Source organism: Rhinopithecus roxellana, chromosome 17 (assembly GCF_007565055.1).
Source record: "Rhinopithecus roxellana isolate Shanxi Qingling chromosome 17, ASM756505v1, whole genome shotgun sequence".
NCBI lineage: Eukaryota > Metazoa > Chordata > Mammalia > Primates > Cercopithecidae > Rhinopithecus > Rhinopithecus roxellana.
This window is the reverse complement of record NC_044565.1, coordinates 57,220,493-57,235,345: the sequence shown is the minus strand read 5'-3', so window position 1 is coordinate 57,235,345 and position 14,853 is coordinate 57,220,493. Positions and strand designations below refer to the sequence as shown.

The 14,853-nt window shown below is 38.2% G+C and overlaps 1 protein-coding gene across 2 annotated transcripts in view; it reads left to right on the top strand.

Moving 5' to 3' along the window:
- Positions 1-14,853, top strand: part of NBAS (NBAS subunit of NRZ tethering complex) — a 459,930-nt gene that overhangs the window by 58,508 nt on the left and 386,569 nt on the right. For both annotated transcript variants that reach the window (XM_030921163.1, XM_010354668.2), the window contains exon 11: positions 2,792-2,860. In XM_030921163.1, the coding sequence (XP_030777023.1) occupies positions 2,792-2,860 (69 nt within the window). The remainder of the gene's footprint in view (positions 1-2,791; positions 2,861-14,853) is intronic.

Below are 14,853 nucleotides of genomic sequence, written 5' to 3'. Positions count from 1 at the left end.
CTGTACTTGTTTCCAATTCCTCTTCTTCCATTCTCTCTTGAATTCACTTGAATGGAGATTTGCCTCCATCATTTCATGGAAACTATCCTTATTGATATTATCAGTGTCTTCCAGCATTTTACGAGTTTGTTTTCTTGGTATTCTTTCATTTCTACTAATTGCTTATACAAAACCCAGCTTATTCTGCTTTCCTCTTTCTCTTTTTTGTTGTTTTATTTCTGCATTGTCACATACATAATATTTATACATTGGTGTCTACTTTTCTTCCCAGCTTTCTTTAGTCTTAGTCATTTATTTATGTACTTTAAAATGCTTACTCAGTTCTTTTGCTGAAGTTTTCCCAGTCGTCTTGTGGTTGGATGAAGTTATTTCCTAGTGTGTTTTGAGAAGGGATCATAGGTGATGAGTTTCTTAAGTTTTTGTATTTTATGTTCAAAACTGTTTTGCCATAGCCTTGATATTTGAGGGAAGACTTGTCTGGATATAAAATCCTTGGTTCGCCTTTTCTTTCATTAAACTTTTAAAAAATGCTACTCTTGTTTTGCTTTGTATGTGGGGTTTAAAAAGTCTGATGCAATCAAATTATTTACCCTTCGTATGTTATTAGTCAGTTTTTCTTGCAGGTCTTTATTTTCTTTATCTTTGAAATCTAATAGCTTCCTAGGATATTGTAATTGATCACTCTGAGTTTAAATTTCCTAGGTATGCATTGGTTCTTTTAGTGTGTAGATTCAGTTTTTTCTATTTCTATTTTTTCCATTTTCTGTTTCTGTAGAGTTTTCGTGGATTATAGTTTAAATATTCTATGCTTTGGTTTTGTTTATCTTCCTCAGATTCTATGGCAATCCAAATGTTACTGCTTTTTACTATATTCTGTTTCCAGTAGTTTTTCTTTACTCTTTTTACCTCTTCCTTTTATCTCATTTCCTTTTCACTTCTTAACTCATTTTCATTTTTTCATTGTTTTCATGTCTTCCTTTAAAGCCCCTTGTTAAATTATCCTTTGAGTACCTTGTATGCTTTATTTTTTAGATAATTTTGTCTTTTTCTTATATTTCTTTCCTGAATTTATTGAGCTTTTTATTATTAATTCTTTTTCACTTTTTTTTGTCCAGTTCTATTCTCAGTTACTGACTTTTTTTGATGGTTTTTCAAGTTGTCCACATTCTCAAATGCTTGTCTGACTATATTTAATTCCATTTGGAGTGCTATGTTCAAGTTTTCTTTTGCTTCATGATTGTTTTTTCAGCCATAATTTCCCTTTGTTGATACGTGTTGACTTTTGTCTTCTCATGTCTGCAAAGTGTTTGTGAATCTCTTTCTTGTTCATTTTTATGATATTGGAATACTTTACAAGATTCGTAAGTTAATGGTGCCTTCTTTTGTCAGTATAGCAAAGTTCAAATACCTTACTAGATTTTTTTGGTTTTGTTTTGGTGGCAGGAGGGGGCGTGGATCCTCTGATGTGGTGGTTGTCTATTGTCTTGCTGCACACTACATTTGCCCCTTTGCTTCCTTTCCCCTTTGCCACCCCTTTGGCAAAAGGCACTTCTTCCTATTTGCCATTTTTCTCCCTCAGAAGCTCTGTGTTTGGAAGCCTGCCTCTTCACATCATGCCCACACTTAGGTCCCTTCCCTGTAGGCCATGTCTGATCAACCTGGATGCTGTTATAGTATTTTCAGAGTGGACTTGGTCTTTTTGGTGGTGGTTTTGGTTTTAAATGGACCTTAGCCATTTTGCTAGCTCCCCTCTGTCCTCCCTGGGTGTTTTTCAGTTTGCTTTTGCTCACCCCCACACCTTGTGGCAGGTCACAGTGGGGGTGAGTGGGGACATAGGTTTTAGCAGGAGCAATGGAGATGACACACTGGGATTTGGTAATTTATTTCTTTTTGCTTACAATTACTGTAAAATTTGGGTTATTCTCTATCTTCAGGCTAAGCTGAGAGCATGGTTTTTGTGTAGATTTATCTCACTTTCGTGTTCTTAATTTTTTTGGAGGAAGTATTTGGAGATGTGTATCAAGGCCGTCCCTAATGTTTTCAACTCAGAAGTTCTGGCTATTGTGAATATTGTTGCTGTGAACATTCATGTACAAATATTTGTTTGAATGCTTGTTTTCAATTCTTTTGTGTATAAATCTTGGGTGGAATTCCTGGGTCACATGTTAGTTTTGTGTTTAAGTTTTTGAGGAACCACCAAAAATCTTCCATGGTGACTGTACGGTTTTATGTTCCCATCAGTAGTGTATGAGGGTTCCAGATTCCCCACATCCTCTACAATGTTATTTTCCATTAAAAAAATATGCTTTCTAAGTCTAAAGACAAAAATTGTCATGTGTTATGTTAAGTTATTTTATTCACTGATTTCTAAAGATGAAGTGTTTTTTTTCTTTTTTGGTGTTTTTCAAGCGTAGAATCAATTGTTAATAGATTAAATTTCTTTGGGAAGTTTTTGCTTTTTCCATACTGATGTTAGGATAAAATGGCAACCTTGGGCAGCCTTACTTGAGAAGAGCGTTCAGTGGATTCTGATTTGCATAAATTTTACTGATTATATAGTTAAAAAAGCATTTGATCATGGAGGTATTTTGTAAGATTGTACCACTTGGTGGATTTTTTTTTTCTAAACAAAAACAATCTCACCAAGATCCTTGACACCTTATTGGTGATTTTCTTTAATCATTTAAAAAAATACTAAATTTGCTATGGTTTCCATTTCATTATAAAAGGACATTTTACAATGATAAGTCATTTCAATAATCTTTCTTCGTATGATGCATTTATTTCGCAGGCACCGAAGACACTGGGATTATTAAGGATGTTAAGCATCAAGTTTTACAGTCGCCAGGGACAAGAACAGGTAACGCAAATTGGCTTAACTATGGTGGGCTTCTCAAATATTTTTACCTGGAAGTACCTTTAAGGTCAAAGCTGAATGAACCTCGAATTTTTTGTATCTTCATCTGAGTGTGTTCATGTACACTATGTGGCTGTATGCATTAGTAAGAATTCATAGAGCTGTTGCTGAAGATTTGTATATTTTACTGTGTATCAACCTTATCTTAAAAGAAAAATAATTATAGAGGATATACTCAGCCCTCTTGGGGGTCTGGGAATATAGCTCAAGGAATTCTCCTAGAAGCATTATATATATATCTTTGAATTTCGTATTTTATCTTTACAAATCTTGTGAATTTTGCATTATTGTTCATAATATATCCTTCTCTGGCTTAATATTAAAAAAAAATTCTTCCCCAAATCTGAGATTACTGATGCTCCAAGAAGAAATGCGCCTCTTGACCCTGGGTTTTAAGTACCATTGTTTTACTGTCTTGTTACTTAGCTGGAAAAGCATGGATCCATGGCAAGGATGTTAGACAGTTACATCCAGATGAATATCAGTGATACTCAGGAACTGCCTCTGCGAGGTGGTTACATTTGTTTCTCTGTTTGACTTTCACAAGTGTCTGGATCTACACTGGGGAATCAAATCATACTCTTGTCTTGTAGGCGAATCAAATCATACTCCTGTCTTGGGGGAAAATCAAATAATCTAATCAATTTCTTTCCCGGTAGAACCTGCTGACGTGAAAAGTCAGGCCTCCATATCTGCAGATGCTATATCCCTCAAATGCTGTAGTTTCAATCCACGGTTGGTTGAATCAGAGGATGTGGAACCTGCGGATATGGAGGGCTTGACTGTACTGTACTTTTTAATCATTATTTTAGAGAGTACTTCTTCTACTTATTTAAAAAAAAAGTTAACTATAAAACATCCTTAGGCAGGTTCTTCAGGCATTGCAGGGGAAGGCATTCTTATCATGGGAGATTACAACTCCGTGAGTATTACCATCCCTGAAGACCTTCCAGTGGGACAAGATGTGGAGGTAGAAGACAGTAATATTGATGATCCTGACCCTGGGTTGGCTTAGGCTGATGTGTGTATTTGTGTTTTAGCTTTTAACAAAAGTGTTTAAAAAAGTAAAAGTATAAAATAAAATGCAAAAGTTTATAGTACAAAAATGTAAAGAAAGAAAAATTTTTTAATACAGATGTATGTACAACGTGTTTGTGTTTTAAGCTAATGTTATCACGGAAGTCAAAAAGGTAAAAAAATACGAAGTTTATAAAGTAAAAAAGTTACAGTAAGAGGCTAGTTTATTATTGAAGAAAGAAAGTTTATAAAATGAATGTAGTAGAGCCTAAGTGTACAGTGTTTCTAAAGTCTACAGTAGTGTGCAGTAATGTCCTATCCTAGGCCTTCCCCTTCACTTGCCACTCACTCACTCACTCACTCACTCACTCACTCACTCACTCACCCAAAGCAACTTCTAGTTCTGCAAGCTCCATTCATGGTAAATGCCCTGTACAGGCATTTGTTACCTTTTATACCATTTACTGTACCTTTTCTGTTTTTAGATACACAAATACCATTGTGCTCCAGTTGCCCAGAGTATTCAGTAGAGTAGCATGCTGAGCAGATTTGTGGCCTAGGAGCAACAGGCTATACCACCCAGCCTAGGTGCGTAGTAGGCTATCCCATCTAGATTTGTGTAACTGCACTCTGTGTATGATGTTTTCACAACGACGAAATCACCCAATGACGCATTTTGCAGAACCTCTCCCTGTTCTTAAGTGATACATGACTGTACTATAATTTTAGAGCTGAAAGAGCTCATAGGGCTTATCTAATAATTCCTTATTATTGTGAACACTTTGACAAGTATTTTCACAGGATCTCACAGGAAGTTTGCATCACCTACGCTGGCATTATGATGCCTACTGTTTATTGATGAAGAGATTAAGGCCTCAGGAGAAATGTGTGCCTAAACTCACCTATCCAGATAGTGTCAGAGATGTGTTTGGTCTTCTGTTGGTTTGTCATCCAGTGCTTGTTTTCACCACTTCTAGTTGGTTATTGTCTTAAACCTTTAGTTGGTAATTTGGAAGAAACAGAAACCAAGATGTGTTTCAAAGTAGCTGAGATGATAAATTACTTAATATCTTAGAAAGAATCATCTATTTTACCACTCAAGTTTGGCAGCAATTATTTTTCTCTTAAAATCTGTTCCTCTTAGCCTGGGGTGGTGGCTTACACCTGTTATCCCAGTTCTTCGGGAGACTGAGGTGGGAGGATCACTTAAGCCCAGGAGGTCGAGGCTGCAGTGAGTCATGATTGTGCCACTGCACTCCAACTTGGGGGACAGAGTGAGACCCTGTCTCAAAAAAAAAAAGTTCGTCTTTTTTTTTTTTTTTTTTTGAGGCAGAGTCTCACTCTGTCGCCGGGGCTGGAGTGCAGTGGCCGGATCTCAGCTCACTGCAAGCTCCGCCTCCCGGGTTTACGCCATTCTCCTGCCTCAGCCTCCCGAGTAGCTGGGACTACAGGCGCCCGCCACTTCGCCCGGCTAGTTTTTGTATTTTTAGTAGAGACGGGGTTTCACCGTGTTAGCCAGGATGGTCTCGATCTCCTGACCTCGTGATCCGCCCGTCTCGGCCTCCCAAAGTGCTGGGATTACAGGCTTGAGCCACCGCGCCCGGCCAAAAGTTTGTCTTAACTACTAATATCTTTACAAAATGGGCCTGCTTTCCTGTATAACCATATTATGAATATTTAGTTCATTTAAAAAATTTACTTATGAGACTCTAAAGTAACAACACTGAGATTGTATAGTATTAGAGGTAATATACATAAAATAGCTAAGACAGTGATTGTCATATTGCAGATACTCAGCAAATAATAATGGTGACTGCTGTTATCTCTGTTAATTTCTTTATATCCTGAATTATAGAATTAATAATTAGTAGTCCACAGGTTCTTTTTGAATTGTGGTTTGTTATACCCAAAACTTACGTGGCTTTAAAAAATAGCTTCTCATTGTCTGGCATATAATATTATCTTTTTTTTTTTTTTTTTTTTTTTTTTGAGACAGAGTCTCGCTCTGTTGCCCAGGCTGGAGTGCAGTGGTGCGATCTCGGCTCACTGCAAACTCCACCTCCCGGGTTCACACCATTCTCCTGCCTCAGCCTCCTGAGTAGCTGAGACTACAGGCGCCTGCCACCACACCTGGCTAATTTTTTTGTATTTTTAGTAGAGACGGGGTTTCACCATGTTAGCCAGGGTGATCTGGTTCTCCTGACCTCATGATCTGCCGGACTTGGTCTCCCAAAGTGCTGGCATTACAGGCGTGAGCCACCACGTCTGGCCAGTATTATTTTTTAGAAGAGTATATTAAAAATAAGAATTATTTATATTATTTTATAAAGGATATTGGCTCGGAATTTTTTATTTTTACTTTTCCAAAAAGCTTTTTTCTTTCCTTCATGCATTTACAGTGTTTTTGTCACAGGTTATTAATCGGGCTTTTGAGGCTGACTTTGTTTTGATTTGAAGGATAGGTTTCTAATTTTGTGTGTGTGTGTGTTTGTGTCGGACTTCTAAAATATAATGGGCTAGAATATCTAGTAAACTTCTTGAGGGTGGGGATTTATGTTTGTTTTGTTCATTGCTGACTTCCTACAGTGTAAAACAATGCCTAGCACCTAATATTTAATATTGAATATATAATATTCAATAAATACTTGTGGAATGTTGGAAGAGCAGCACTTATAAATTTGCCTTTTATTGATCTGAGTATTTTTTCTTTAAGAATATGTAGTACTTCAGAATGTTTTGAACGTATGCACTAGAAAACTACTTTCTTTTTAATACAGTTTATGTATTTGAAAGTTACAGGAAATGGTAAATAACTCATTTTTAATTGACTATTAAATTAGATGACAGGTGATTAATTTCAGTACAAAGGTCTGATGTTTAACATTCTTAAAAACCCTGTCTTGGAAAGGGCAGTTAGTTAGGAAGTTTTATTGCAATGTTTGAGAGAAAGTACAACTCATTCTCCAATTATTGCTACCAGTAGTAGAAAAGTGTTAATAGTTTATTTTTGTTTGTTTGAGATGGAGTCTCGCTCTGTCGCCCAGGCCATCTTGGCTCACTGCAAGCTCTGCCTCGAGCTTCATGCCATTCTCCTGCCTCAGCCTCCCAAGTATCTGGGACCACAGGCGCCCACAACCACGCCCGGCTAATTTTTTGTGTTTTTTTGTAGAGACTGGGTTTCACCGTGTTAGCCAAGGTGGTCTCAATCCCCTGATCTTGTGATCCACCCGCCTCAGCCTCCCAAAGTGCTGGGATTACAGGCGTGAGCCACCATGCCCAGCCTTTAATAGTATTTTTAATGAAGAAAGAACAAATGGATATTGGAGCTGGTGGAATAGAGTGGATTGCAGCAGATACAAGTGATATTCAGTCTTTGCTATCAAGCTGTATTTCATGACAATTTCTTTGTGTTCATATTTTAACAATTCGTGCAGTTTTCCTTAATAAAAGATGACTGTGCCTTCTCAATCAAAATGTTTTAAAATAGTCTCATTTTACTTTTTAAAATTTTACTTTTTTAAAAAAATTTAACTTATTGTAAGTTCAGGGGTACACGTGCGGTTTATTATATAGGTAACCTTGTGTCATGAGAGTTTGTTGTACAGATTATTTCATCACCCAGATATTAGGCCTAGTCCCATTAGTTGTTTTTCTTCATCCTCTCCCTCCTCCCACCCTCCACCTGCTCATAAGCCTCAGTATGTGTTGTTCCCCTCTGTGTGTCCTTGTGTTCTTGTCATTTAGCTCCTACTTACAAGTAAGAACATGTGGTATTTGGTTGTTCCTGCATTAGTTCCTGCATTAGTTTTCTGAGGATAATGGCCTCCAGCTCCATGTTGCTGTATAGGACATAATGTTGTTCTTTTTTGTGGCTGCATAGTATTCCATGTATGTACCACATTTTCTTTATGCAGTCTATCACTGATGGGCATTTAGGTTTATTCCATGTCTTTGCTATTGTGAGTAGTGCTGCAGTGAACATATGTGTGCATATGGCTTTATGACAGAACAATTTATATTCCCCAGGGTATTAGTCCATTCTCACACTGCTATTAAGAACTACCTGAGGCTGGACGCAGTGACTCACGCCTGTAATCCTAGCACTTGGGAGGCTGAGGCAGGCAGATCACTTGAGGTCAGGAGTTTGAGACCAGCCTGGCCAACATGGTGAAACCCCTTTTTTACTAAAAATACAAAAAAATACCCGAGTGTGGTGGTACACACTTGTCATTTCACCTACTTGGGAAGCTGAGGTGGGAGGATTGTTTGAACCCAGGAGGTAGAGGTTACAGTGAGCCAAGAATCGCGCCACTGCATTCCAGCCTGGGTGATGGAGCAAGACTATCTCAAAATAAATAAATAAATAAATAAAAAGTAACTACCTGAGACTGGGTAATTTATGAAGAAAAGAGATTTAATTGACTCACAGTTCTGCAGACTTAACAAGAAGCATGCCCGGGAGGCCTCTGGAAACTTACAGTCATGGTGGACGGGGAAGAGGAAGGAAACAACATATCTTGACCATGGTGGAGCAGGAGAGAGACAGCGTGCAAATGGAGAAGTGCCACACACTTTTAAACCATCAGATCTTGTGAGAACTCACTATCATGAGAACACCAAGGGGAAATCTACCCCCATGATTCAGTCACCTCCCATCAGGCTGCTCCTCCAATTTGACATGAGATTTGGGTGGGGACACAGATCCAAACCATATCACCCAGTAATGGGATTACTGGTTGGAATGGTATTTCTGTTTTTAGGTCTTTGAGGAATTGCCACACTGTGTTCCACAATGGTTGAACTAATGTACGCTCCTACTAGCAGTGTGTAAGCATTTCTTTTTCTCTACAACCTTGCCAGCATCTGTTATTTTTTGAATAGTCCCATTTTAAATGTTTATATGCAGACACTGTGTATATGTATACATATTTTTATTGAGATAAACATATATATTTTAATTATCTTTTAAATCTCACAACCCAAAAGGTATAGTATTATCCAAATTTTATAGATTAGAATCAGATTAGAAAAATTAAGTGAGGTTTTATAGCAAGTGGAACTCTAGCATCTGTAGTAGTTTGATACTATATTGCTGCCATGTTCTTTTATGGGCCCTCCAGAGGGGAAAGTTGGAATAACTTAGTGGAGAATGGGTGAGCTACTTCCCATTTCTGTACACTCCTACATGTACTTTATACACTCAGTAAATGTTTTTACCGATCACCGATTTTGCAGGCAGATTAGTTACAGCAAATCAGTGGAGGAAAGGTATACTATATTTAGGGGAAAAAGTTGTAAAATTTTAGTTCCTTTAATAATTTGTTACAAAAGCTTTTAAAAACATATCTTCTGATAGAGCTGGTTCTTAGTTACTATAGATGACATAGAAGTACACTATAGTAAAATACAAGGAAATGTTTTACTAATTTTTTGTCATTAAAAGTAATTTTAATACCTACTCATAGGTGTTAGTAGGAGCAAATTAAATGTGTGTTCTGTGGCTTTGGGATGCTATAACCATCAATATATTCCTTACTTCTTAATGTATAAAATATGAGTATTTTCGGATTTTCAATACCTTTCAGATCCCAAGAAGTCCTAAGCTGGCATCTGTAACCCAGTTCTCTGCATGTCAGATTTGTATACCCTGCTGCTCACTTGACAGCCTCAGTAGGATAGCCTTCAGGCATTTTAAATCAAACATTTCCAAAACAATACTCTGAGAGCTTCTCATTTTTCTTTCCCTAACCATTTCTGCCTTAGACTTGATTGCCTCAGTAATCCATCCTTTTGGCAAAGGGAGATACCTGAAAATTATTGCTGATACCACCCAGTCCTTCATCCCCCGATCTAATCTAATCTAACACCTTTGCTACCAGTATCATCTTCAGAGTGTACTTGGAATCTTTCTACTTCTTTTTTCTTCCGTGGCTATCACCATCGTATAATTTTTCATCTCTCCTAGGTTAGCAGATACTTAATCAGTTCCCCTAGCAACCTTAGTGACTTAAAAAATGTAAATCAGATAAGCTCACTTTCTTGCTTGAAGAAAGCCTTCAGTGACTTTCTGTTGAACTAAGAATGATGACAGAATAAAATGCTTAACATTATCCAAAAAGACATTTCATAAGCTGGCCCATGACTGTCTCTGCAGACTGATCTCATACCAGTGGCTCATTCTCTTTTAGTTATGTTGGCCTTATCTCAGCTCATCAAGGGTGCCACGTTCGTTTCTTTGTGGATTCCATTTTTTTCTATTGGGAATGGTTTTATCTTATTTGTCCTCATTAATTTAATTTCTTCTCATCTTTGGACATCAGCTCTATTTTCATATCCTCAGATTCCTCTTACAGTCCTTCAATTGAAATGCAGTTCCTATTGTTATTCTCTCTTAGAGCACTCTGTGCTTTTCTTCCATAGTAGTAATCACAGTTTGTAATGTAGATTTATTTGTTAGTTTGTTTATTTACCTAATCTGTGATTTCATGGCTCCATGAAGTTAGGGTCACATCTGTTTTACCTAGAAAAGTGCCTGGAATTTCTCACTCCTTTGCAGAGAGAAATTAAATCAGAGTCCCGCTAGCTTCTTTTTGCACCTTCTTCCTCCCTGCCTCTCTCCCTCATTCTTTTCTTCCTTTCCTCCCTTCCTCTTTTCTTGTTTCCCCTTCTCCCTTCCTCTCTCCCATGCTTTCTTCCTTCCTAAGCTTTTACTGTGAAATATAATACAGATATAGGAAATTGCATCAAACAGATGTGTGGTTTAATAAGCAGTTTGGGGACAGCTTTATTGAAATATTCATATGTGGTACAATTTACTCATTTAAAATATACAATTCAGAGTTTTTTAGTATATTCACAGAACTGTGCAATGATTTCAAGAATCAATTTTAAACATCTTATTGCTCTGGAAAAAAAACCCCTGCATCCCTTAACTATCACCTGCAACACTCTGTCTCCCCAAGTTGTAAGCAACTCCTAATCTTTTAGTTTGAATAAATTTGCCTATTCTGGATATTCTCTATGAATAGAATTATCAAACATGTGGTCCACTGTGACTGGCTTTTTTCGCTTAGCATGATGCTTTCAAAGTTCACCCATGTTGTTGCATGTATCAGTAGTTTATTTCTTTTTATTGCTGAGTAATAGCCCATTGTGTTTGTGTATGTGTGTGTGTGTGTGTATATATATATATACACACACACACATACAGAGTGTTTTCTTTATCCATTCATCAGTTGGACATTTGGGTTGTTTCTACTTTTTGGCTGTTATAAATAATGCTGCTGTGAACATTTGTGTACAAGTTCTTTTGTGGAAATATCATTGAATTTTTCTTGGAGTGGAATTGCTGGATCTTATGATAACTTTGTTTAGCCATTTGAGGAGTTGTCAGGCAGTTTTCCAAGGTGGCGGCACCTTCTGATATTGGGAACTTTCTGTTCCTAATATCAGAGTATGGCATTTCCATTGTCTCCACATCCTTGCCAACACTTGTTATTATCTGTCTTTTATTCTAGTAATCCTAGTAGGTGTGAAGTGCTTCTTGTTTGACACTGAAAAAGTACATAACCTTATAACCATTATCCAGGGCGGAAACAGGACTCTGCCAGCTACCTTCCATGGACCCTGTCACAAACACAGTTCCCACCCTGCCTCCACAAGCAGCCATTATTCTGGCTTAGGTTTATTTGTTTAATAATACTTTTATCATGCAATTATTCATTTCTAATAATATGGCTTTTTTAAAAAAAACTGTGTGTTTTAAGTCTCTTTTTCTCTATCTGCTGGTCCCTCCTCCATATCGTCTTTTTTTCTCTTAAAAATTATTTGTTGAAGAAACTATTTTTTCATTTTACTCATTGCATCTTCATAGTGGTGTTTTCTTTATTCTTTTGTCCTTTTGTGTCCATGTGTTCTTATAAATTAGTAGTTGGATTTAAAGATCATGCAGATTTTTTGTTTGCTTTTTTAGGCAGAAAACTGTATAGGCGGTAGTGTCTTCTTTTATCAAGGGGATCGTACCTGTTTTTGATGATATTAGTATGGGACTTACCCTGTACAAGTGGGTGCAGGCCAGTTAGTTCTGAGAGCTTATAGAGCGCCAATTGCTCCAGAATCTCTTGTCTCCCACTATTGAAGTGTGCATAACTTCCCCCAGTTTCCATTTATGTGAACAGTACTTATCAAGTGCCTGGTCAGCATTTTGGCAAGAGACTACTCACCATTTTCTGTGCAATGCATTGAGGAAATTGCTTATTGTGAATGCCAAGAGATGTTCCCTGTGTGTTAGGAAAGTTATTGTATTGCTGCCACAGTCTTGTCAGGTCATCTGGGGCATCCCACATGAGTGTCTGGGCTTTGGCTGCCTCCTCAGCAAAATGAAAAAAGAGCGGTAAAAATGCAGAATTAAAGTGGAAGATTACAAGTGGAGGTACACATCAGAGATACCTGGGAGTTTTCTCAAGGAACGTATGTCTGTGTTTTTCCAGCCTAGATTTCTATTTATCCTAAGTACTGGGAGTGGAGCAGGTGTCCATTTGATCCTGATACCCTCCTTTTTGGGGGAACATCACTATTTATTGTCTTATTTCAGCTCCTGTAGTCCAGCACTTATATAATGTGAATGGAGTTTCTATACTCACGGAGCACATAAAGTGGTTAGTGAGGCTAGATAAAGTGCTACTTAGAAGTTAGAAGAATTAAGTATCAATGTATGCCCCTAATATGAAAGGTCTTACTAAAGTGCAAGTGAAGAGTGCCAAATGAATGAGACATGTTGTTGGAATTTACGATTAAGATGTGTTATGGATTCAGGTAGAATCCAATCTTCATACTAACTTCTGTATTTAGAAAGCTGAGTTATATGATAAGTATATTAAATGACCGACATACACCCTAATTTTATCGTTGGGGTAATCTTATAATGTATAGGTGTTGTTATTTTTATTTCAAAAAGAGAAAGTTTCTCTTACTTATGATAGTTAACTAATGTGCCTAAGGTCACATAACTACTAGTGGCAGAGCCAAGTTGAATGTTGTTGACCAACATTTCAGCTGTTGAAATGATGATTAAAATAAAAATGACATTCATAGCTGAGGAATGTGAAAGAAATTTAAGACTTACTTTAAAGTGAAAATTGTGGCTGGGTATGGTGGCTCATGCCTGTAATCCCAGCATTTTGGGAGGCCAAGGTGGGTGGTTCACCTGAGGTCAGGAGTTGAACCAGCTTGGCCAAACCCCATAGTAAAACCCCATCTCTGCTAAAAATACAAAAATTAGCCTGGTGTGGTGGCAGGTGCCTGTAATCCCAGCTACTTGGGAGGCTGAGGCAGGAGAATCCTTGAACCCTCAAGGCAGAGGTTGCAGTGAGCCGAGATTGCACCACTGTACTCCAGTGTGGGCGACAGAGTGACTCCATCTGCAAAAAAAGAAAAAGAAGAGAAAATTGCAGCCACATATGAATTTTATTGCTTTTACAACTTCTTAATTCAAATAAAGAAGAGAACAAGATTATTACTTGTGCTGAGAAATTTTAATAAAGTATGAGGAATCATGGTTTAAATGTTTGAGGTTTGCTTTTTTTTTTTTTTAGCCAGAGTCTTGCTGTGTTGCCCAGGCTGAAGTGCAATGGTGCAATCTCGGTTCATGTCAACCTCTGCCTCCCAAGTTCAAGCCATTCTCCCACCTCAGCCTTCCAAGTAGCTGAGATTACAGACACTTGCCATCATGCCTGGCTAATTTTTGTATTTTTGTAGAGATGGAGTTTCACCATGTTGACCAGGCTGGTCTTGAACTCCTGACCTCAGGTAATCCACCTGCTTTGGCCTCCCAAAGTTCTGGGATTACAGGCATGAGCCACTGCGCCTGGCCGAGGTTTACTTTTATTGTGATATATAGTTACTTGAAAAGTCATATCCTCGCATTTCCAAGGCACAAACTCTGGTATTCTCTCCCTTGCCCTCTGTATTAGTCTATTTTCACACTGCTATAAAGAACTACCTGAGACTGGGTAATTTATAAAGAAAAGAAGTTTAATTGACTCACAGTTCCACATGGCTGGGGAGACCTCAGGGAATTTACAATCATGGTGGAAGATGAAGGGGAAACAAAGCACGTCTTAATAACAGTAGGAAAGAGACAGAATGAGGGCGGAACTGCTGCACACTTTTAAACCATCAGATCTCATGGGAACTCACTAGCATGAGAACAGCATGGGGAAAATCTGTCCCCATGACCCAGTCACCTCCTACTAGGCCCCTCCCCTGACATATGGGGATTATAATAATTCAAAATGAGATTTGGCTGCAGATACAGAGCCAAACCATATTACTTATCAACAGACACTCAGACTCCCAAATACCACAGACTCTGTTCATAGAATTTAGCGTGGATTTTCTAACTGTGGCTTGAGATTTTGGTCCACAGTTAATGTTGGGATGATGAATTATTCCCTGGGCCAGAACCCCCCTGCATGTTATATAGGAATTCAGAAATGTTTCTACGGACTGGGTGCAGTGGCTTATACCTGTAATCTCAGCACTTTGGGAGGCAGAGGGAGGCAGATCACTTGAGGTCAGGAGTTTGAGACCAGCATGGGCAACATGACAAAACCCCCTCTCTACAAAAAGTACAAAAGTTAGCCAGGCGTGGTGGTGCATGCCTGTAGTCCTGGCTACTCAGAAGGCCGAAGTGGGAGGATCACTTGAGCCTGGGAGGGGGAGGTTGCAGTGAGCCAAGATCATGCCAGTGCACTACAGCTTGGGTGACAGAGCCAGACCCTGTCTCAGAAATCAATAAATAAACGTTTCTACAGATAAAGAGCAGAGTTTTATTTCAGAAGGAAAACACTATATTTCCAACATAACCTAAGCGTCTTGAGCATCTTGAGTGGCTACAATCCAATTACTACTAGTAACTC